This window comes from Aquila chrysaetos, chromosome 6 (assembly GCF_900496995.4).
Source record: "Aquila chrysaetos chrysaetos chromosome 6, bAquChr1.4, whole genome shotgun sequence".
Taxonomy (NCBI): domain Eukaryota; kingdom Metazoa; phylum Chordata; class Aves; order Accipitriformes; family Accipitridae; genus Aquila; species Aquila chrysaetos.
Window position 1 is genome coordinate 36,028,154 of NC_044009.1, and position 23,339 is coordinate 36,051,492.

At 62.5% G+C, this 23,339-nt stretch overlaps 1 protein-coding gene and 1 non-coding gene across 2 annotated transcripts; both read right to left on the reverse strand.

The window, feature by feature from the left end:
- Positions 1-665: 665 nt before the first annotated feature.
- WNT10A (Wnt family member 10A) lies at positions 666-18,477 on the reverse strand. The gene is made up of 4 exons (XM_030018043.1): positions 17,675-18,477; positions 14,523-14,785; positions 6,236-6,612; positions 666-1,445 (listed from the first exon to the last, which is right to left on the reverse strand). Exons 1-4 carry the CDS (start codon positions 18,346-18,348, stop codon positions 978-980), a joined length of 1,782 nt encoding a protein of 593 aa, XP_029873903.1. The 5' UTR covers positions 18,349-18,477; the 3' UTR covers positions 666-977.
- Positions 3,898-3,970, reverse strand: TRNAV-GAC. Its single transcript has one exon. It is a non-coding gene; the product is annotated as a tRNA-Val (tRNA).
- Positions 18,478-23,339: the final 4,862 nt, after the last annotated feature.

Here is a 23,339-nt window from a genome sequence, read left to right on the forward strand (position 1 = left end):
AAGAGCCGGGATTCCCACAGGATGGATGAGGTCCAGCATGCATCTCGCTGGGCAGGAGCCTCCCAGCAGCCACCTCACAAGGGTTTGGGGTCCCCACCTCCTGCCAGTCTGCAAACAGCTCCTAGGACTCTTATGGGATGGCAGCAGAGCACCAGAGACAAAGTCTCGCTCAAGTGGGTAGGCAGTACTGAGGGTCCCCCTCCATCCTTCTGGCACCCTGCAGAAGTGGAGAGCCCCGGGCAGCAGGAAGAGCAGGGTGCTGCACCCTGAAATACCCTGTGCTGTCTCCAATCCACTTTTATTCACAACCAGAAAATAACTTACCATACAATAACACAGGCACGCACTGCACAGCCCCAGGCACCCTCCCCTCTGGCCACGATGCTGCAGCCCAAGCCAGCCCAAGCTCTGCCCCAGCAGAGGCGAGCCCCAACCCGGGGAGCTGTGCCCCCTCTCCATCCCAAGGGATGCTCCATCCCAATCCCTCTCAGAGCACAGTCTCGCACGTGGCCGGAGGAACCTGTGCACGGTGCCAATGTGCCAATGCGTGTGTCCCCCCCCTCCCCTCCCACCCTGGGCTCCCCATGCCCTGCTGTCCCCCACCCCACCCTGCCCCGTCCCGCCGGGTGCCAGCAGGGACTCCCCCACCCCCATGCCCACCCTCCGCCCCCCCGAGCGGTGCTGGTGTCGGCGGTCTGTACAGCATGGCCGTGCGCTCCCCGGGGCCGGGAGCCTTGGTGCTCTCGTGTGGGGCCAGGCGGGCAGCAGGCAGCAGGCAGCCCTGCCCTCCCCAGGTGACGACAAAGTGCTGATTTCAGAGGGTGCCGAGCATCTCCTCTCCTGCTCCCCTCAGAGTGGAGGAAAGCGGGTACCATGGCTCTATCTCCCCCCCCAGTGCCGATCCCCGTCTCCCTCCCCCCCTGCGGGCAGGCATGCTTGTCCCTGGCACCCTGGGGTGGGCACCCATCCCTGCCCGGCTACTTGCAGACGCTGACCCACTCGGTGATGCGACACTCCTCGCAGGCCACGAAGCAGCACCAGTGGAACTTGCAGTTGCAGCGCTCGCTGCGTGTCTGCCGCAGGATGTTGTGCCCGCGGCCGCAACACAGGCTCTCGCAGTTGTCCATGCCCGGGCTGGTCTTGTTGCACAGGCGCCCTTGGGTGCCCAAGGAGTCCAGGGCTGGTTCCCGCTCGCAGAAATCGGGTGACTTCTCAAAGTAAACCAGCTCGCTGATGCCGGCCCGGCGGCGATGCCGAGCATGGCCCGGCTCCAGCTGCCCGGCGTTGCGGTTGTGGGGCCGGATGAGGGTGGCCCCGTAGAAGCGGTCCTTGAGCAGGGACCCCACCAGGCGAAACTCGGGCGTCACCTGCCAGCACGTCTTCAGCTGGCAGCTCCCCGAGGTGCCGTGGCATTTGCACTTCCTCCTCATGTTGTCCATCACCACCTGGGCGGGGAGGGAAGGACAGAGGGGTCAGCATGGAGGAGACATTTTTGGGGGACCGGAGAAGCCATCATGGAGCTCGCTGTGGGCTGGCACTATGGGAACACCAAGGGCTGGCATGAACAGCCATCAGAGCCCTGGAGCTGCAAAGCCTGTTGCTGTGCCCAGTGTCACCCATGTCCCACACCCTGTCCCTTCCTATCTTGGCAGTACCAACTGGCTTTTACACTCCAGCAAGTGATCGGCACCTAAAGGGGAGGGTGAGCTACCTGACCATAGGGAGGAGAAGGAGCCAGGGACTCACCTTCCACTGCTGCTTGGCTCCAGCAGCATCAACCTGATCCCGGACCCCAACTGAAAGCCAGCGTGGCTGTATCTTTCCAGCCCTACTGGGACTCCCCAGTGCAGGGGTCCCCCAAGCACCTCACCAGCCAGGAGCACTGCAAGAGGGGCAGGTGGGAGGGATGCTTTTCCCTCCCCAGGGCTTTCCTCCTGTAAAGCCCCAGCTCTGGGAGTCCCAGGAGCAGCTCTGCTTTCAGCTCTTGCCTGCTTTCTCATGGGAGCCCTGGGCGCAGCGCCGGAAGGCTAAGGCGCTGCCTCCCACCATCACCCGAATTTCAGGGATGCTCACAGCCCCAACTTGTGGTTTGGGGAGGCCGCGGGGAGGCTGCATTGAGGCCGGTGCCACACATCCACCCCCGACGAGGGCCAGGGTGCACGGGCTGGGCTGCAGCTGTGGTTTGGGCTGCGGCTGTGGTTTGGGCTGGCCGGGGAGCACGGCTTGTGCAAGGACCAGAGGCCAGTGCAGGGGCAAGGAGGACCTTGGGGTCCCTGGACAATGCTGCTGAGCTGGGGTCCCCCTAGGTCCCCCATCCCTGCAAGGGATGCTGCTGCGGCTGTGCCAAGGGAAACAGCTCATGCTCAGCAATCTCCAGGGGCACAGAGTGGCCGCACATCCCCACAACAGCCTAGAAAGAGACAGTTTATACCATCCTGTGCTCTGTCCTGACAGGGATTCCCTGCTGGGTCGCATGCCCCCATGCCCACGTGCTCACACAGGCTCCAGCAAGTCCCCTTCCCATGGGGACACCGAAACCCCGCTGGGAGCCAGGCTGGGGCTTGCAAAGACTATTGTGGTCTGATCCTCCCACCCAGGGCCACACGCCGAGGCTCAGGGGGAGCCCAGGGGACACGTGGCCCTGCACAAGGTCCTGTCCCATGATGCCAGCCCTGCCCGGCCGCCCGGCTTCACGCCTGACACGCGCTGCCTGTTCCTGCCCCCTCCCTGGGGGGGATGCGTGTGCGAGGAGTGCCTTGTTTTGGTAGGGGTGGGTAGTTTTTACTCCTTGTTTTCTTGTTTTTGAGTAAATCTCTCCGTTGCTAAGCAGTTATGGTAATGAAGGCAGGTCAGGGAAACATGCCTGGAGCTTGGGGCACACGGCAGAGAGGTCTGGGCTGGGCTGGAGTTTGGCTTTCATCCTGCTGAGAGTCCTGTCTCCTGCTGGGAACAGCCTCCACCTCACAGGTAATGAGCTGCTGGGCCTCTTCGGCGTGCGCTGGGTGTGCTGGCCAGGAATACCAGCTGCTCGCCACCATCCTTGCCACCATCCATGGGAACATGGTGGCACTGGGACCCCATCCTTTCCCACATCTCCTCCCTGCTCCCTTGGCCGGACTAGGGAAAATCTGCATATAGGGCTGTGGCTGGGATGGTCACCACCGGGATGGAGGGGACAGTGGCATGACAGCTGCACAGGGGCTCATTTGGGGCTGCGGCTGGTTGCAGCACGGGCTGGAGAAGGCAGTGTATACGTGCCATCTCCATCACTCAAGCCATCACTGCTGAGCATCCCGAGCCCCAGCACTGCAGCACCCATCCATCCCTGCCCAGGAACAGCTTGTTATTCCTCCTGCATGGGCAGCACAAGGGGGACAGGACCCTGCCAGAGCCGGGAGACCCGAGAAGGACCCATCTGAGCCTTGGCCCCATGCTTTTGCCATCGGATCTCCTCCACGCACCTCTACCCGGCCATGTCCTTCCCCGTCTCACAGACACCCGGGTTCGGCACATGCCCGGACTCGCTGGTGCTTTCTTTCGCACATTCCCAGCTCCTCCCAGACACGCTCATAAGAGCTTTATCGTAGGTCTTTGTTGTGAGGCTAATGGGTAGTTCCTGGCTGCCTTTCATCCTCTCTCACTCTCTGATCTGGCAGGTTAGGAGGACCTGCAAAGCCTCTTGCACGCTCCTGCTGCTCCTCGCTGGGGAACTTGCTCCCTCCCAAGGATGCAGGACACCCACCTCAGTCTTGAGTTGGAACAGGAAGCCCCAGGGCTTCCTATTCCAACTCAAGACCAAGGTGACCACTGCCATGGTCGGAGGATGCTGTGCATCCCCTGCAGCTGCAATCCCCTCTCTGGCTTTGTAGCTGGATGCAAAAGATGAAAAAATCAGGGTGTTTCTGCCTGGTTTCGAACCAGGGACCTTCCGCGTGTCAGGCGAACGTGATAACCACTACACTACAGAAACCCACATCCTGCAGCCACTGGATGAGGCCATCGGTGGGATTGTCATCCCAACAGCATTGCAGGGTCTGAGCTGGGAGCCAGGCTTACCCATGTGCAGAGCACCCTTGGGACACATAGGGACCATGGAGAGGATGCTCAGCATCAGTGAGATGCTGGAGAGCCCTGGGTGCTGCAGCTGCTCGGTGCACGAAGAGGATGGCACACGGCAGGGCACGGCGCATGGTATGCATGTCCGCGTCACCGCTCTGCTCAACGGGTTGAAGCCTCGAGACTTGGAGGGGAGGACCACAGAGCTGCTGCATCCAGCATGGCCACTCCTTTCCTGGGAAATCCCAGCAGATTGTTCCCTATTACGGCAGAAAGATGGTCCTAGGAGTGAGGAGGGCTTGGGTGGGAGTGGGACCCACAGGGTGGCTAAGAGACCAGGCGGGGAGCTGGACAACCCATCCCCAGGCATGTGGATGGCCAGGTCCAGCCCCAGCAATAAGCATGGCACCAACAGGCACAGACCAGGCACAGCATCATCTCCTTGCTCCAATGCATGGCACCCACAACCATCACAACCCAACGCACACATGGGCTCACACTCTCATCTCAACAGCGTCCCTGAGCTGGGCAGCCTGTCCAGCCATTTCTTCCCCACCTGCACTGGTACCATCCCCTCCTTTATCCCTTTGGTCCTCCTCTGCCTCTGCTTCCAGCTCCCAGGCTTCTTCCAGCAGTCCAGCTCTTTGGATGGTCTCTGAAGCCACCAAGAGCTGACATTGCCAGTCCTGTGCCTGCCTGTCCCTGGGGACAAGCAGACCCCAGGCATTTTTGCTGTTGCTGGATCCCACAGGCACCATGTGGTAACATCACCCCCATGCAAATATTCCTCTCACCTTCCCCTCCTTCTGCAGGGGGCTGTGGGGACTTCCCTTGGGAAATGGGCAATACAGACCCCAAATTTCTGAGCACTGCCAAGAGTCCCAGTTGTTTGGGGCATGCAGAAGTGGAGGGGAGCCAGGATGAGCCCTGCAGCCAGAATTGGGATGGGGGGGGGTCTTGCCTGGCTTGGGGCAGAGCAGCCTGCAGAGAATTTAGCTGCCTAACGCTGGGCGAGCCTTCACCACGTGCAGACAAGCAAACAAGCAAAAACCTCTGTCTAGCTTTCCCCAGGCATTTACAGCTTGGCCAAACTGGGGCAGCTTTTTGGGGTGGTAAAGCTCAGCTCCAGCACCAGGGAAGGACACATATCAAGGTCCTGCTCTGCAGCATCCCCATCTTACAGATGGCTTTAAACATGCTCAAAGCAAGAGGCACATCCAAATGTCTGAGCCATCCCAGGGAAACACTCCCTGTGGAATTCTGATCTTTAATTACTTATTCCTGCAGCCACTACACATCCCTCTGTGCTGCCCTGGCAGCATGTGGCTGGGGTCTTGGGGACAAATGTCCCACTGGATCCACAGGATGGGGTCTCCCTGGCACCTGCTGGGAGCAAAGCCAGGCAGGCAAATGCAGCCATCCTCCCAGCCCCTCCTGCCTGCGTGCTTCTTGTCTCCAATGTCAGGCTGCTTTTAAACATCAGCTTCCAGACAGAACGAGCTACTAATTAGCACCTTTAACGAGACCTGACATCATGAGAATGGAGGGGAGGCTGCCCTGCTCGCCTGGGCAGGCTCCAGCACCCCCTCAGAGCCAGGGGACGAGGCTGTGGGCTGTCACCTCCAGTCCCAAGGGGATGCTGCCCTTCCCAGCTAGCATAGGCACCCACTGCCTGGCTCAGTCCCGCTCACATCTGCCTCCTCAGGGCACCGGCTCCCTCTCCAGAGGCAGGGCCTTGGCTGGGTGCTGCCGAGCCTATGCTGTGTCCCCATGATGCCAGTGACTTTTTCCTCGCTGTCCGTAGCTCCCTCCCGCTGCAGCTGCCTAACACCAGTTCACCCAGTCCCTGAGAGACAGGAGCTGGACTCAGTGCTGTGCCATCCCCACAGCACCGCTGCAGCACAGGCAGGTGACAGAGGCCTGGGGAATTGTCCCTTGGCAGAGGGACAGCAGCGATGCTCAGAGGTGCCCTCCCCAGCAGAGATGCTCTGCAGCAGGGCTGCACCACTGCCTTTGCTCCGGGCAAAACTGGGGAGAGGGAGTGCCTGGGGGCAATCCCAGCCTCACGTACATGTCCCACCACAGCCAGCACAAGCCCCTCACAGCCCACCAGTGTGTGTCCCGGGGACCCCATCCCAGCTACCATTGTCCTTCACCCCCTGCCCAGCACCCCACTCACCTGCCGGCCCACACGGTTGTTGTGCAGCCTCATGCGGGAATGGATGTCCCTGTAGGTTTCCCGGGAATCAAGGAAATCCTTGGAAAACTTCTCCCCATAGTCCACATCAGGGCTGCACCCTCCCCATTCCCAGGAGTCCTGGAGGCCGGGGGTCTCGGCCGGCATGTGCTCCATGTGCACCCCGTGCACCATGCCCTTGCCACGGTTCATGGCCTCCAGCTGGAGACGATGCAGCTTGCGCCGAAAAGCCTCCTCATCGCCCCGGCGCTTCTGGTCACAGCCACAGGCTTGCAGCTTGCCAAGGGCGCAGGCATTGGAGACGGCGTGCACCACACCGGCGGCCGCGATGGCGTAGGCGAAGGCGCTCTCCCGAAAGCCTGCGAGGAAGGAGAGAGAGAGGCTCAGGCTGGGTGGTGTGACCCCCGCAGGGGACTGGATGAGTCCAGTATCATGCTGGGGTGTAGGGAGCTGGAGGTTCAGCTTGTGCCTTGCCTTGTCCTGATGCACCAGCTCCCACTTGGACCATAAGCAAATCCCCATCTAGTGCTCTCACATCGCCCTGGGAGATGCCACCACGGCATTGCTCAGGCATCAGCGTTATGGCTCTGATGGGAAAGGCAGTATCTCCTCCCGCCTCCACTCAGAGTTTCCCACTATGTTAAATATAATGCTGGCTGAGGAATACTTCTGCTGAGGAATGGGCCATTTCTGCTTACCCACAGGGTGCAGGATCAGGCAATAACAGGAGCAGGCAGCACTGCCTGTCCAGCCCCAGCTGTCTGCTCATGCCCCTTCCCTCCCTGAGCCCCGCCAGCTCCCGCAAGAAGCTCCAAACGCAATACCGCACTGGAAAAATCGAGCATCCCCAGTTAGTTAGAGCATGACGTGACCGCACCGCGCGCTGCCAGGGCCAGCAGCTGGTTGTCGTTAAATGCTGGGGAGCGAGGACGTCTGCAAGTGCCATTAGCTGGGGATGGGGTGGACGGGGACAGGGACGGGTCCCACGGCAGGGGCTCCACGGGGCTGACAGCAGGGGCTGCCTGAGGGCCACTTGGCTTCGCTGCAGCTGGGTTGAAGAGCCTCCGCTACCTGGGAACTTCTATTTTATTTTAAATGCAAAGTAATATTTTTATTTGTGGTTCCCAGACCAAGCAGGGAGCCCACAGTGCTCTTTGCTTCAGTGCGCAGTGACCAGCCCCAGCATGAGGAGGGGAAGGAGGGAGAGCCAGATTTTGTGCCATGGCTTCACACATGAATAAATAAATAGCTGGAATTCGCCAGCCTCTCTCCCTCCGTTGGACAAGAGCAGCTTGACCAGCCCTGGCTTTGCTACAGCTGAACAGCCAAGAGGGTTTGGGACATTTTCTCCAGCAGATCCGTGCTAACTAATGGGGGGCTTGGGCGAGCACCCCAAAGCACAGATCCCAGGCAGGGGCTCTGCCAGCTCCCTGCCTGCGCTGCGGAGTCACGAGAGGTGAGAGCACAACCACTCCCCGCCGCCGTCGCCTATCCTTGGTGATGCTCCCCATCACGCATGTCTCCTCGGTGGTTCGCTGCCGCCCGCTGAGCAAATGCTATGATCTTATTAAAGGGAAATGAAACACAGCTCGGAAACCTGCATTTAAAGTCATGCTGCTCTTTTGTGTGTTAATTTGACACTGGTGCATTTAAAAAATTAACGAGGCGCTGCTTAAAAGCCAGCAGGAGCCTCTCCCAGCTTCCCCTCGGTGTGGGACAAGCTTGCTCTCAGCCTACCTCTTTCCATGCACAAGTTGAACAACATTTTTCAGCGGGCAGGTAATGGGGCTGCTGGTGCGTACGCTGCGTAGCCTCCCCGGGGAGAGCGCTGGCAGGCAGCGCCTGCAACACACCCACATCGCTGTTAGAGCAGGACAGCCCAAATTCGGGGAACTTCAGCCCCCAGGTGAGCGATGCAGGATGGAGAACCAGCACGGGAAGGTCTCCCGGATCCCCAAATCCTCTCCATATCAGTTCTCCGTCCCCATAATCTGGGCCAGCTCCAGCCCTTCATGAGCCAAGGCTGGGCACAGCCCAAAAGCAGGGACCTGTTGCTGCCACCCCGCTCGGCATCGCTGGCTTCTCGCACAGCCGGTGCCCGTGGATGGCAGCAGCAAATCCTCCACCCGGCGTGACACTCTCCTCTCAGCCCTGCCCTTCCATTAGCCTCTTTCTCACACATTTCTCCAGCCTAACGAATAAATCCCCATGTGGCATCTCCTTAAAATCCCTTCTGGAGCTCAGACAGAAGCTCTACCCCACCCAGTCCATCTAATAAGCCCGTCTCCTTGCAGGTAAAGAGGCCGGGTTCATTTGGTGCCCTCCACGGCTGAGCAACCTCTGGGGTCAAGCCCCAGCCCTCCTCCTTCCTCCATTCCTCTCCAGCCATGCATGAGCTTATGGGTGAGGCATGGGTCCTTGTCCCTGGAGCTGCCATCCCGCAGGCTGTGGGCAGGGGATGGGCTGGTCCCCAGGACTTGACATCCCAGCACTCGACATCCCAGCACTCTGAGAGTCTTGTTCCCATCTCACCGTGGTCATTTCCCTGCTCAGTATCACTCTGCCCAGCCCCGCCGCTCCTCCCTGCCTTCTCACCTCCTTCCCTCATCCCACAGTGATGGGGAGCTGTGAGCAATGGGGAGAAGGGGGCCCGGGCAGCGCTGGGACCGCAGCAGCCATACCAGCACGGTTCTGCTTGGAGGTTTAGTTTACATTCCTTGCTCTACCCTGGCCACGCCAGAGCCCAGACGATTGCAGCAAAGCAGCAAGCAACGTGGCTGCAGGCGACAACCACCAGCCTCATGGGCTCAGCAAGGGTGGGAGCTTCCAGGAACCACAGCAGAGCGCGGTGTTCGGCAGCCGGCCCCGAGCCCTTCGGAGGGAGGCTCTCTGGCTGCTACAGCCACCTAAGACCTCAGTGGTGATGTTTGAGCCACTAGATCCCTCCAGAGACCACAGAAGAGGTTGTAGCCGTGGGAGGTGCAAGGAGAAGTATTGCATCCTGCAGGGAAGAGGGAATGGAGGACACCACCCTGACACCACCGCCGGCATCCAGCCTGCTGTGTACTTAAAGGACCATGCTGGGCAAGGAGGATGGATCTGAAATCTTGGCCCCAGGTCAGGTCCCAAAGCAGCTTTTGTAGCAGGGGAAAATTTTCCCTGTCAAGATGCACCTAGGAGATGGGGGGCCATTTAGCAGGACCCCGAGCCCCAGCTGGCACTGGTTCTGCCACAAATGCTGCAGTTTCTCCATCTCTCGTGGATATGGGGCCGGGTCAGGCACGGCTGTGGGCTCCGTGGTCTGAAGACCAGGGAGTCATGGCCTTCCTCCCACAGCTCACCATCGCACCCAGGCAGCAACGCCCTCCTGGCACCCATCACTGCAGTGCCTGGGTGGCATTGAGGGAGCAGGCAGGACAGCCTGGCCCAGGTGCACCCTGGGGTACCCCAGAGCTGCTCAGCTGCCCCCTCCATGGGCAGTACCCCCCAGGAGTGGGTGGCAGCTGCCGGGGGCTGCGGGCACATCGCCCCGGCCCCGCTGGCTGGCGAGGTGGAGAGTTTCTCCCGCCACCTCCTGCGAGGCCCGCGGAGATGGCCAGTCCCGACACGCTGCCTCTCCCCCAGCCCCGCTCCCTCCCCTCTCCCTAATTAAACTGCAGGTGAACCTGCCAGGGTCTGGCCCCACGCCAGGCACTAAACGCCTCCCTGCAGATCCCGACTTGCCTCCCTGCACCTCCGTGAGCGTGCCAGGGACAGCCCGCAGCCCTCGCTCCCCGTCCGCCCACGGCGCTCCGAGCCGGCAGCCCTCGCCGCTCTGCGGGCTGCAGGGACCCGGGCTCAGCCCCACAACTCCGGGGATGCTGCCCTGGCCCCAGGGTCTCGCTTGCACCCATCAGCTGGGGGAAGGTCCAGGGGATGGGGGCACCCACAGAGATGTAGCCGAGCATCCGAAGCACCCACATGCGCTTCGGGGCCAGGTGGGCAAAGCCATTGGTTTGCCTGGGGGTACTGAAAACGCTGCCAGCAGCCCAGCTGCAGCTGCACCAGGCCAGCCGCTGCGGTCTGCGGGCACCGGAGCTTGGCTGGGGCGCTGCAGAGCCAGGCGCCGGGGTCCTGAGCTTGGCAGCATCTCCCCAGATAGCCGTAACAGCACCTGCCTCCCTCAGCACACGGCAAAGCCTCCCCAAGCTCCAGTTCGCAGCTGGCTGGGCCCCAGCACCTGGTGTTTCCAGCCTTGCAGGGAGTTTCCCTCTCCTTGCTGTAAGAAATCAAGGTTTGGCCATGGCCACGCAGACCCCTTGGCACCAGGGAGCCCTTCTAAGGAGGGCACAGGGCATGCAAGCATCACCTGTCCCTCCAAAGGCTGCAGAAGAAACCAGGGGATACTGCTCTCAGAGCCATGTCCCCTCCAGCCACGCACCCTTGGGGGCCTTCAAGGACACCCAGTCCCTCTGTGAGGGTCCCATTTCTTTCAGAGCTCCATATAGATGGGGTTGGGATGAGCAGAGGGGAATGTTCAGGGAAGAGGGATCCCTTAGCACAGCCCCTGCCCGGCAGCCAGACAGTCCCAGCCCCGCTGGCATTGCACCCAGCCATGGGTGCACGCATACCAGACAAGGACAAAGGCTCGGTGACCACTGCCATTTGCAGCTTTGTTTTTGGCAGGTACCCAGGCACAGTTCAGCCCAGCCAAGCCACACGGCAGTGCCCGGCAGCCCACAGATGCTGCGGGGGGACCACGTACTGGGGGCAACAGGCCACCCTCTCCAGCAAGGTGGACACAATTGTGCTGCTTACCCTTGGAGCAGGAGCAGGCGACCTGTCTCCATTGCTGGTGCAGATTCAGCCACCTGACTCCACCTCACTGCTCCATCCTCCTACATCTGCCCCTGGGCCCAGGAGAGGATGTCTCTGACGGCAGGCCAGCACATGGAGGGAGAAGGAGGGACAGCAGAGAAGAGTGGGACCAGGGACAGGACTGGAGGGTGCTGGCAGGGGTGCCAGTGCCAGGGAATGGCCAGGAGGATGGCAAGGACGTAGGCAGCCAGCTGAGGAGCCAGGGAAGATGGGAGGAGGATTTGCAATGGCAATGCTGAGCCTGGATGCACACGGAGGGCACATGGATGTGGGCCGAGGAGGACAGGGGGTGCAGATGGCACTGGAGGCTCAGCAAGGGGTGCAAGGGACAGTCCACACCTCAAGGGTGCAGCATCAAAAGACCAAACTTGAAAAACCCACAGCCCATGAGGATGTCTCAAAAAACCCCAGAGGCTCTGTGAGAGCAAAGATGGTAAATCCCTGGGTACCCCCTCTGCTTGCCCTCTGCTAACCTGTTGTTGTGCCTCGCAGCGGCTGTGCCCTGCACCCCAGGGGCGGCTGCATCTCCCTGCTGCCCCCCGCAGGTCTGTGCTCTGCCCAGGATGCTGTCAGCATCCCTGTCCCCAGCTATGCTGCCCAGAAGCCACCCCAGACTCCCAGCCCTGTCCAATTTGAAGCCTCCCTGCTCCTTCCTGGATCCCCAGGGCTTCCACTCAAACTTTTGAAATCAGATCGTGGGAAGGGGAGACAGTCACTCTTTTGCCACTGTCCCCTGCTCTGTCCCCAGGGGATGAGGTCCCCAGCTCCGCCGAGTGCCTGGATGCCAGGCAGAGCGTGGGACAGTCACCCGCGCTGCACCCCGGACAGCTCACGCCTGCGCTGGGGAAGATGCAAGAGATGCAGGAGGACGGGGCGGAGGTGGGGAGCGGAGCCAAGCGGGGAGAGCGGGCGGGAGAAGCCAGCTACAAATAATTTAAAGTGAGATTCACGCACGGCTGAACTGATGGCTGAAGAAGTGGGAAAAGGAATGAAAGATTAAAGGGGTCTGTCACTTCGGGTTACAAACAATGATCCTACAAGCACGTTGCGTTCCCAGGCACGGCAAGGATGAGGCAGGGCGCAGAGCAGAGACCTGGTCCCTGGGGGTCAGATGCATTAATGCCTGCGGCACGGAGCTTGTACCCCTCGCTTCCACTGCTTGCCTCTCCTCTGGCTCCAGACTCGGGAGATGCACCCAGCATCCCTGCTCTGATGTCTGTGTCCATAACAGCTGCAAGATGGAGCTCAGAGCTCCAGCTCAGTTATTGAGGGACACAAGTGGGCTGCAAGCAGGCCAGGGCACCAGCCTTAAGGTTTGCTCCATGCCAGAATGGCTCCGAGCAACCGCATGGGATGGCCTGGGTGCTTGGGGCTCATCCTGCACCCTCTGCTGCCAAAACAGGAGTGCCATGAGGTGCCCCTCTGCTCTGCTGCTCCAACCCTACCTTCATCCTTCCCTGGAGCTGGGCGCTGGGTCTCCATCCCAGGGAATGGGATCCCACCAGTGCTGGGAGCCTGGGCTGAGCCATACCCAAGAGCTCAGGACTGGGGCAAGAGTCCAGGGGCTGCGGGAGTCCCCACACCCATCGGTCACAGCCCTGACAGCGGGAAAGGCTGCGGTGGCACCTGAGACACAAGTGAGCTGCAGGTCACCGGCCACCACCAGACCTGGTGGGCTGAGGGAGGGATGCAGAAGGTCAACGCTTTGCTGCTGGAGCTTCTCACCCAGCCTGGTGGGACCCAGAGCAGGGAAGCTCACCTGGGTGTGTGAGCAACTTGAGCCAGCAAGTCGGTGTCTCCTGCCGCCTGAGGAGACTAGAAGTGAACTGCATTCCTCAGAGGACCTGGAAATACCTCGATGCTTATCAGGGCTGACGGTCCCCACCCTCCCTGCCAGGCCCTAACCTGGGTGCTGCTCGTGGAGGGAAGAGACGCTGCCCTCCTCCAGGCACCGGCATGCCGAGAGGGACCACGGCTGCTCCACAGCAGAACCACAGCCCTGATGCCATGCGTGCTCCAAGGTAGCATCCCCTCCAGTGAGGTTTTGCCCATCTGCCCTGGACACAAGGGACCTCCCAGCACCGAAACACTTCTGTACTCCCCTCTCCAGCCATCTCCCCACCTGTTACAGCTGCCTGGGGGCTCCTGCCAGTGCATCCCCTCAAAGGCATATAAGCCTCAAGCTGCCAGCTTCTCCTCTGTGAGACTCTCCTCTCAGTCCCAGGGAGAGAAGATGTAGGATGTGTAAGGATATTTGGGGAAGGGGGGACGGAGGCATCTCTCTGCTGGGCACCAGGCTAGCAGGCTCCCAAAAAGGGCAGGAGAGCAGCATCTTTGGTAGTTCTTGCCTTCCTCAGGACCTGGAGGAGCTGCTGGGCACCTTGCCTGCCCTCAGCATCCTGCCTGCCTGCCGCTGGCACCATATTGTCCTCTCCTGCCCATGGTCTGGGGCAATGGGCACTTAGAGGCCCAGGCTACAAGAAGGGTACTTAGGTGAGTAGATACATTCAAGTATCTACAGGAAGTCCCATCAGGTCACAACCCTGATCTGCACCCTGCAGGGCAGCCCTTCTGCACCCCCAGAGTCCACTCCTGAGGGAAAGTGTATCAACTCAGGAGGCTCTGATACACGCCGAGCCGGCCATGCCTGTGAGGGAGACGAGGAGATCCTGGTGCCAGGGCTCAGCAGACAGTGGAGGGCTAGGAGAGCTCTCCCAGCAGCACAGGTAGGGGCTCTGTGGGCAGGCGAGCTCCCAGGACAGCCTGTCTCCCTGCCCCCCATGCCACCACACTCTAGGGTCCCACAAAACAGAAAGCCCTCAGCTCTCTGCACTGGGGAGCCAACCCAAAGGCAGGACACCAGGGTGATGGGCTCACAGAGCTATGTCCCATTAGCTAGGGGCATTTCTGCTCACCATGATGCACTGAAACACCATCCCCAGAGCAGGAATGAGCCAAGATGCTCACTGCATCCACCAAACCAAATCCCAGCGCACGGCATCCACCTTCAGACCCACCAACGGTGCTGCACACCCATGGCACCGCTCCAAACACCAGCCTACACCGCATGGGGGGAAGATGCCAGAAAGTGGTGGGGCCTGGAAGGAGCCTTGGGAGCAGCTGGGGCTGAGCAGGGAGAAGCAGCTCAGGACAAGGGCCAGCATAGGTACAAAGGTGCATGGAGAAGAGCCCGGCTTTGCCACAGCGCAGCGCTGCTTGGTCTGGCAGACCCTGAGGTTTCTCAGGCTCTGTCTGCCTTCATGCATGGGGGATGCTGAAGAGCTGGCCTGATTCCCTGAGCCAGGGAAGAGCTGTGCAGGGGCCCATGGGGAGCCCATGAGGGCTCCTGAAAGCAGGGGCTGGGCAGAGGAAGAGGAAGAGGAGGGAGACCGTCCGACCGTCCAGCCCTTACCTCTGCTGAAGATGATGCTCTCGTAGGGGATCTTGTTCTTAGTCTCAAGGCTGGAGCAGTTCCAGCGCTGGTCCCGGAACTGGTGCTGGCACTCGTGGATGGCGATCTGGATGCCCTGTATGGCCGAGGCGGTGACGTCGGGGTGGCGCACGCACACCTCCAGCTGCCGCCGCGTCAGCCCTGGCAGGGTCAGGCACACCGTGTTGGCATTCAGCACCGGTTCCGATGGCAGCTTCAGGCCCAGGATCTCATTGGAGCAGGAGCTGGGAGAGAAAGGGAAACCCGTGAGCTCGGAGCAAGCAACGTGTCAACCGCTCGCTTCCTCTTCGGGGAGGGGGAAGAGCTTGGGAGGGGGGACACAGGGGGAGGGGAGATGCTCCTCAACCCACACTGTGCCCACTGCCTATAGAGAAGGCTGGAAAACCCCTGGGCACAATGGTAGCTCAGCCAGGCAGAGATGCCCCAGCAGCGCTGGGGCTGTAATCCTCTCCAGTCATGTCAGCACAGCCCGGCAGCCTGTGCCTGGCGGCAGCCAAATTTGGCCTTCCTGCCTCTGGAGCCCAGCACCTCCTGGGGCTGCACCCCCTCTGCGTGCTCCCCACAGGGATCTCCCGCCCTGGCCATGCGGTGCAGACTCTCGGGCACAGACTGCCCTGGCTCGCCTTCCCTTGAGAGCATGGGTTTCCCCCTGGGAGAATCCAGAGACCCCAGAGCAGGAGACCCACCCCAGGTCTGGCTCCTTCCCTGTTGCTGGCTGATCTCCCTGCATCTCCCATATCCCCCTGGCACTGCTGGTCCTCACAAGGGAGGTAACCAGAGGGACCAGCCTTTTCCTGCTAGCTCAGCTGGGAAGTTCGGAGCCAAGCACCCTGCTGAACACCCTCAAGCTCACAGCAACAATCCCAAATCCACCATCACATCCCAGCCCCACCGGACCTGATGCCTGTCACCACAGAAGCACAGAGACCAGCAGATGGATGGGTACAAGGGGTGGCACACGCTCCGTGGCAGGGGTGCAAGTACTTATACGAGTAGAGATGGTGCCTGGGGAAACAGGGAGGTAGATGGAGTGTGGGGAGATGGACAAAGCATGCCCAGAGAGAGGTGCCTGGAGCTAAGACAGAGGTACACAGGACTGATGGATGCGGAGAGGGAGATGGAAGGGGAGGAAGTGTTTGCAGAGCTCCGGGGAATGGCTTGAAGGACGCTGGGATCCACAGTGTCCAAGCAGAGGACCTGCAAAGCGAGCAGCAGGCAGCAGGATGCCCAGCAGCATCCTGGATCTTGCAGCAGAGTCTATCAGGAGCTCAGCACCGCCCCGCTCCTTGCTCAGGACAGCTCAGTCCCTGCTGAGAGCTCTCTCCAGGCAGGGCTCTCTCTTCCCCGGGACAGCCAAGAGCTGGGTCCCTGGGAGGAGCAAGGAGCTTGGAGCCCTTTGAACCTTGATTACAGAAATGAGACTTGGAGGAGGATGCTGGAGGAAGGACTGCAGCTGCCTTACGGAGCAGCCAGGTGTTGGGGAGAAGGGTTACTCCCCCTCTGCTCCCCCCCTCCCAAAATCCTGCTAGCCTGGTACAGGTACATGAACAGAAGCAGCTCTCGGGGGGCAGGGACTGACTTCCCCAGCTCAGCACTCGCCCAGCTCTGGAGGAAGGGCTCAGCCCCAGGGTCCCTGCTGAATTACAGCTTGCTCAAGGGGGGAAGGGGAGCTGTCAGGGTCAGGCTGCTGCTTTCTCCAGCTTCCCAAGGGTGTTTATACCCTTTCCACCACTTCCACGGGTGCTATGTGCGTCTGCCCCAGTGCAAATCCACAGTGACTCCAACAGGGAGAGTTGAGGTGGGGGGAGAGCAGAGAGAAGGAGAGTGGAAGGGGGTGCATCCCTCCAGAGCCCCTACACAGGAGGGGAAATCCTCTGCCCAGCTCCTGCGCTCATTCATGCTGTCAAAGCCAGCTCTGGCTGACAGGAGGTGCAAAGCAGGTCCGCAGCTATCACCAACCCCAAGCCCAGCAGCTCCAGCCCCAAGCACTGCAAGGACCTTGTCCTCTGCCTGTCCTGAGCCAGCCACTGCACCTGCCACCTTCTCCCAGGGCATCCCAGGGTGGGGAGGATGTTATGGTCCTTCTCCCCATTGCACAGCGGGGAAACTGAGGCAGGGGCCCTTGTCTAGGGCCCCGGTGAGCGGAGGGCAGGTCCTTCTGCCTCTTGCTCCACTCAGGGCTCAGGGGCACCAGGGACCAGCAAGGAGCTGTCACTGTCACCCTCCCAAGGAGGACACAGCGCTCCCCCCAGCTCTCTTCCCCCTTGAAATCTGGATTTAAACTTGATTTCACGGTGACAAGCCCCCAGGTCACAGGCTGCAGCGGCTGCTGCTTTAATTAATACAAGTCCCAACGTTAACAAATTATATTTAAAGGGGCTGGAGGGAGGGGGAAGGGCGGGGGGACCCCCCCACTCACACCAGCACCAGGGTTAACCCCTGGCTGCCTGCAGCGCACAAGTTTGGGGGCGGGCGGAGGGGAGCTGCAAGCCACCCGGGGGAGATGGAGACGGACAGGGGTGGTGAATGTTGGGGGGCCGTTTTCTGGAAGGCAGGCGGCCCCCTCTTACCCCCCTCGCCTTTAGGATCGGCGGAGCCGGGGAGGAGACGCAGGTGGATCCCCCGCGCCGGTGCGCGCCCCTGGGGTGCGGAGCCCAGAGGCACCCGTCCCGTGGGCACCGTCCCCCACGACAGTGGCATCCCTCCGGCCTCCGCGGGGGCCCCCGGCAGCGAGGCCCGTCCTCCGCCTGGGGAGAGCGGGGAAACTGAGGCAAGCAGAGCGGGCGCTGGGGCGGCTCCGGCCGGGGAGGAAGGGGGACAACCTCCCGGAACGCGGGGGGAGCCGCGCATCCCGCCGGCGCTCCGCCGGGACGGGGGGAAAGACGGAGGGAGGGCAGCGGCCCTGACAGCACCCTGAGCGGGGGGCCGCAGCCGTGCGGGGCCGGGCCGGGGCGGCGGGACCCCCCCGGAGCACCCCCCCCCCCGGGGCAGCCCGCCCCCCGGCCCGGGGCTGGGCGCGGCGGCTTCCCGGCGCCCTCCCCGCGGGACCGGGGCGCTCGGCGGCGGCTGCGGGGCCGGGGAGGGTGGGGGGGGTGTGGGGGGGCAGCTCCTACCTGGGTACCCAGAGGCTGAGCAGCAGCGAGCAGAGTCCGTGGGCCAGGGCCGGGCGCATCTTCGCTGGGGCAGCGGCTGTGCGGGCTGCGGGCGGGCGGGCGCCTTTGGGGCAGGGGCGGCGGGGCTCGGCGCTGCTCTCTGCCCGCTTTGTTTGTTGTGGGTTGTTTGCTTGTTTGTGTTTTCCCCTCTCCTCCCTCTCACTGGCTCCCTGCGCGCCGGGGCTCGGCTCGCCGGGGCGGCTCTGCCATCCTCCCGGGATGCCCCCCCCGCCTCCCGCCGCCCCGGCGCCCGCCGAGCCCGGCGAGGGCTGCGCGCCCCCCGCCCTGCCCGCCGCCGCCCCGCCGCGCTCAGCCCCCCGGCTCAGCCCCCCATGGCGGGACGCGCCGGGGGGCCGGGGGGGCCCTCGGCCCGCGGGGCGCGCTCCCCCGCCGCTCCCCAGGGCGCCCCGGGGCTCCGGGGCCGCGGCGGGCGTGGGCAGGGCTCGCCGGGCGAGCGGCGCTGCGGCTCCCGCGGGGCCCGCAGGCACATGGGGAGCCGCGGCCCCCCCCGCCGCCCCCCGGTGTCGCCGGGCCGCCGGCGGAGCGGGCAGGGTCGCGGCCGGAGCGCCCCGGGAGCGCTGGGCGCGGAGCGGCGGCGGCGGCGGCTCTGCCTGGGATCGCGCTGCGCCGAGCATTACTCAGCGCCCGGAGCCCGAGTCCCGACACGTCCAGACAGGAGCCCGCGGGGGAAGGACGGGGCAGAGGGTGGCAGCGGGGCGGGGAGCCGGCGTGTCGCACGCAGCCTGCCGGGGAGGGAGCGGGCGGCGGGGGGGCGAGCGCCGGCCGGGGTGGGGGGGTGGGGGGGGGTGAGCGGGCACGGCCGGCGGGGGAGCGAGCGCCGGGAGGGGGGGGTGCGCGGCGCGGGGGAGTGTGCACGGGGAGTAGAAGGGGTGTGCGGGAGTGGGCACGGCGTGGGGAAGTAGGGGAGGCGTGGGGGAGTGGGCGCGGGAGTAGGGGGAGCGTGCACGGCGTGGGGAGTGCGCCCGGGGTGGGGGGTAAGCGTGCGCAGCGTGGAGAAGTGTGTGCGTGGTGGGTGTGCGCAGCGTGGAGCAGTGTGCGCGGGGAGTAGGGTAAGCGTGCACGGCGTGGGGGAGCGCGCGTGGTGTGGGGTGAGCGTGTGCCGCGTGGGGATTGAGCGTGGCGAGAGGTGAGTGTACGTGGCCCGGGGGCAAGTGTGCACGGGGGGGGGGGGGAATGTGCGGGGGGGTGTGAGGCGAGTGTGTGTGGTGTGGGGGAATGTTCAGGGGGACTTGGGGGAGTGCACACGGCGTGGGTGAGTGCGCACAGGGCATGGGGGTGCATGGGGCTGTGGGCACAGGGTGAGTGTGCACAGGGTAGAGGAGTGTGCGTAGAGTACAGGGTGAGTGTGCAAAACACGGGTGAGTGTGCGTGGCGTGGGATAAGCATACACAAGGTGTGGGGTGAAGGTGCACAGCATGAGCGTGCCCAAGTTTGGGTGAGCGCATGGGGTGTGGGATGATTGTGCATGGCATGGGTGAGTGTGTACAGGGCATGGGCATGTGTGCACAGCATGCGTGAGTATGGGGGAGCGTGTGCAGCGCACAGTATACATTGTGTGGGTGAGTGTGCATGGCAGGGGTGAGTGCATGGGGTGTGAGGTGTGTATGGTGTGGGGTTAGTGTGCATAGGGCATGGGTGAGTGTGCATGGTGTGGTTGAGCATCCACTAGGTATGTATGGAGCAAGGGTGCATGACATGGGGTGCGTGTGCGTGGAGTATAGAGAAAGTGTGAGGGGTGAGGGTGAGCATCCATGGAGTGCGGGGTGACTGTGGCACAGCCCGGTGTGAGTGTGCACTGGGTGTGGGGTGAGTGTGTGTAGTGTGGGTGAGTGTGGACGGTGTGGATTGAGTGTGGTTGGTACATAGGGTGAACATGCAGGGTGTGGGGTTGAGTGTGCATGGCATGGCTAAGTGTGCATGGGGGATGAAGAGAGTGTGCATGGTGTGGGGAGTGAGTGTGCATGGCAGAGAGTAAATACATGGAGCATGGAGTGAGCGTGCACAGGGAGAGGGGTGTGCATAGCATGCAATATGTGAGGAGTGGGGGTGAGTGTGCCCGTGGTGTGGGGCATGCACAAGACGCCGGGGGTGCACAGAGGTATCAGGGTATGTGGATGGGGGCTGAGGGTGCATGGCACGAGATGCGGGTGTGCAGGAAAGTGTCCCTGGTGGTGCGAGGCACATGGGTGCCTGTCTGTGTGCACAGGGGTGTGAGCATGAGTGGCACGTGCTGGGGGTGTGACTCTGTGTGTGTGGGCACAGAGCATGGCCGTGTACATCCCATGGAGGTGCCAGCCCCATTTTGGGCTCCCCCAGCCCAGTGCCAGGGAAGCAGTGCCGCAGGGCCGATGCCTTTGGAGGAGCTGTGGATGTGGCTCTGGCTTTCCTTGGCGGGGCCACCAAGCACTCCCTGCCTCGGTTTCCCCACAAGCTCTCCTGGGCTGGGCACCCAGATTGTGCCCAGGTCCTTGGCACCATCCGCCCAATGTTCAGGCACCCCTTACCTTCCTGGAGCTGGGCAGGGGGTCTCCCATCCAGGAGCTGTGCGGTGGCCTTGTAGGCTGTCCTGCTCCCTTGGGGACAAGAGGGTGGCACTGGGAAAGCCCAGGGTAACCGGGCTCTCAGTGAACACTGTCTGCCCCAATGCAGCCCCTTCCTGGTCATGGGAATACTTGGTGTCCCCTGAGTTTGGGTGTCCACCCTGGGGCTAGGGGGGCTCTTCTTGGGCGCTGGCGGCTCGGGGGTGGCGGGCAGTGCCCCCGCAGCTCCCCGGTGTCCCCAGCTGCTGCGGCCCACGCCATGCTGGTGTTCGCGCCGTAAACAGCCAGGCGGCAGCTGGCAAAGCGCTCTCCCCCCGGGCGGGCACCGCGCGTCTCCGCGCCGGCACAGCAGCGCTGGCGGGGGCTGCCAGCACTGCTTGCGTGTCGGTTCCTGTTTGCACCAGGGAGGAAAATGCGTTTCCTTTGGGAAATGAGTTGCAATCCGGGGTTGGGCCCGAAAGCTGTGCTGTGCCCCCTGCGGACTCTGGGTGCATGGGGGTGGCATCCCCACGGAGGTCCCTTTTGCAGTCCTGGGGGTGCTGGCTGTTCTCCTGCTCCCTGGCTCCACTCCCGAGTGGGCTTAGCCTGTGGGCAGGTGGGAGAACCAGCACGGGGCTGGCATCTACATTCCAAATTCCCTGCCCACGCAGCTTCGCAGGAGGGGGGGTCACAGACCCTTCTGTCCCTTGGGCAATGCCCTAAGTGCACAGAGAGGTCCCTCGCACAGCATTGCCCCGGCACCCATCCCGCTTCCTCCGTAACTGCTGCCCTCCTGGATCTCCCCTGGCAGCGAGCGGGCAACGTGGGGTGTCCCACAGGAGGTTGGTAGTGCTGTCAGGACCCCCCCCTCAGCCACCCTGCCACCGAAGGGGCCAGAGGATGCCTGTCCCTTTGCTGCAGACTTTGGCTTATGGGAGAGACAGTGTCAGGGCTTGGCAGAGCATACCAGGGGACTTGTGGGGGTGACACACACCGGACCCCAACGTAGGGTCCTGCCCTCCCCACCTCCTCCCACCCAAGACCTGGCTCCCATGCTCCGTTTCCCCTTTGCACCCTGGTACACGCCGGCTGGACCCCCCCCTTAGCAGGTGGGGGGAGGCAGGGGAGCAGCCCCCTCTGCCAGGCAGCACCCTGGCTTGGGTCACCCAAGCAGGTCCTCACTAACCCCTGCTTTCTTGGGCCACCCCAAGGTTTATACCCAGGCATGCGCTGCCCTTGGCCTGGACCCACCAGAGGGTGCTCTGGGGGCTCCTTTTGGAGGTCCCCCAGTGAAAGTGGGGCTCCTTCCCACCAGAAGGCAACTCTCACGGCTCTGGGGACCCTGGTGCCCGGGCTCCGGGAGCACAGATGTTTGTGTGCTCGTTAGGATCCTGCGCACAAATAAATGCCAAGGCAAATCAGAGGGGAAACGCTTTCATCCTCCTCCAGCCCTTAATGACATAATCGCTTCCAAGAGCGGGTGTCTCACTCACACGCTCCTGCTGACTTGGGGAGGAGGCCGACCGCTGCGTCCTGCCATCTCAGTGCTCACAGTGGGGGCAGGCGGGGGGGACACACCTGTTTCCTCATGTCCCAGCAATGTCCCGGGGCTGAAGAAGAGCCAGGTGAGCCCTTTGCTCCAGCCTTTCTTCTGCGTTACACCAGCAAAGCCCTTAAGCACAAGACTGAGCATCTGTTGTGGCCCGGGGAATCGGGGGCCTACGGGACACGATCTGGCCCCTCCAAGCAGGGATGGGTGCAGGCAGGCATGCGAGGCTGGTGGAGGATGGTCCTGACGGGAGCATCAAGGCTCAGGGCAAAAACTGGGCCTTCTGTGAGCACTGCATCTGTCCTTGTCACTGCTGCAGCCCCCCGGTTGGGGACACGGGCACGGGGCTGTGGGACCTGCCACCTCCCAGCTTCTCTCCTGTCTCCAGCGCCCCTTGGCAGCCCCACACTCTGCAGAAGCCGGGCAGGGATGTGGGAAGCTCTCAGAGCTGGCATGAAGGGTGTTGCTGCTGCCCAGAGCCAGGGCAGGAAAGGTGACGGGGGGGGTCGCTGGCAGAGAGCACTGTGGGTCCAGCCCTTGGAGCTCCCCTGCGCAGGCCAAAGCACCCAGGCAGGTCCCGTCCTTCAGCAGGTTACGTGATGCCCCAGCATGTGCTTTGTGCAGGGGACTGGAGAAGCATCGAGCCCTCTTCCTCTCCATCCTCCCTTCCCTCCATCCTTCTATCCCTCTGTCCCTCCTACCATCTCTCTGTCCCTCCATCCCTCTTGCCAACCGTCCATCTCTACACCCCACATCCTCCTGCCCAGCCCCCAGGCTGCTTCCACTTTCCCTGCTCCTTTCTTCTTCCCTCATGCAGGAGCAGGTCCTGCCAACACCCCACACCACAGGCTCCACACCCCCAGGAGAATGGGGCTGGCTCTTCTGTTGTCATCTCCATCAGAAGCCCTTTCCAGCACTTCTGCATGCAGTCCCTGACTCACTGGCTCCATCACCCGCTTCCCTCCTGGCAGGTGCCCTCCTATAGCCCCTTCTGCCTTGGGATAAGCATCCTCCAAGCCCTGTGCCCTGGACAATCATGCAGTGATTTTCATAGGCACTGGATGGAGGGTCTCTGGCATCTCCTTGGAGTAGGCGTCTCGCTGGGACTTTGGGATGTCGAAGGATGACCCCTTAGAGACCCACGGCAGGGAAAGGCAGGCATTGAGATCTCTGTGCTGTACCACGCTGCTCCCACTTGATCTTACCGACTGGCTGCAGGCCCATGGATAGGACCAGAGGGCAGCACAGGGAGAGACCAGCCTGCTCCAGCCAAGCACAGTCCTGGCCATGCCACAGCCTTGGAAGTACCGATGGCCCCTGGGACCGCCAGGTCCAACCAGTCTGTGTGTGCAGGTGTGGGAGGATGGGGCATCTCTGCTGACGCAGATTGGGGCTGAAGGGGTGCGGGGGGAAGCTCTGGGGAACCTTAAAGCATGGGGGAGCAGGAGGATGGACAGAGATGGAGCAGCACCAGGACAGACACTCAGTCTGATGCCACCAGGACAGAGGGGAAGGGTGCTGGGAGCTGTGTGGCTTG

Coding starts and splice junctions, on each gene's coding strand:
- WNT10A (XM_030018043.1), bottom strand. CDS start 18,348: ATGCTCGGCGCAGCGCGATCCCAGGCAGAGCCGCCGCCGCCGCCGCTC. Junction 14,786..17,674: donor CTCAGCCTCTGGGTACCCAG/GTAGGAGCTGCC, acceptor TTTCTCTCCCAG/CTCCTGCTCCAATGAGATCC. Junction 6,613..14,522: donor GAGCATCATCTTCAGCAGAG/GTAAGGGCTGGA, acceptor CCTTCCTCGCAG/GCTTTCGGGAGAGCGCCTTC.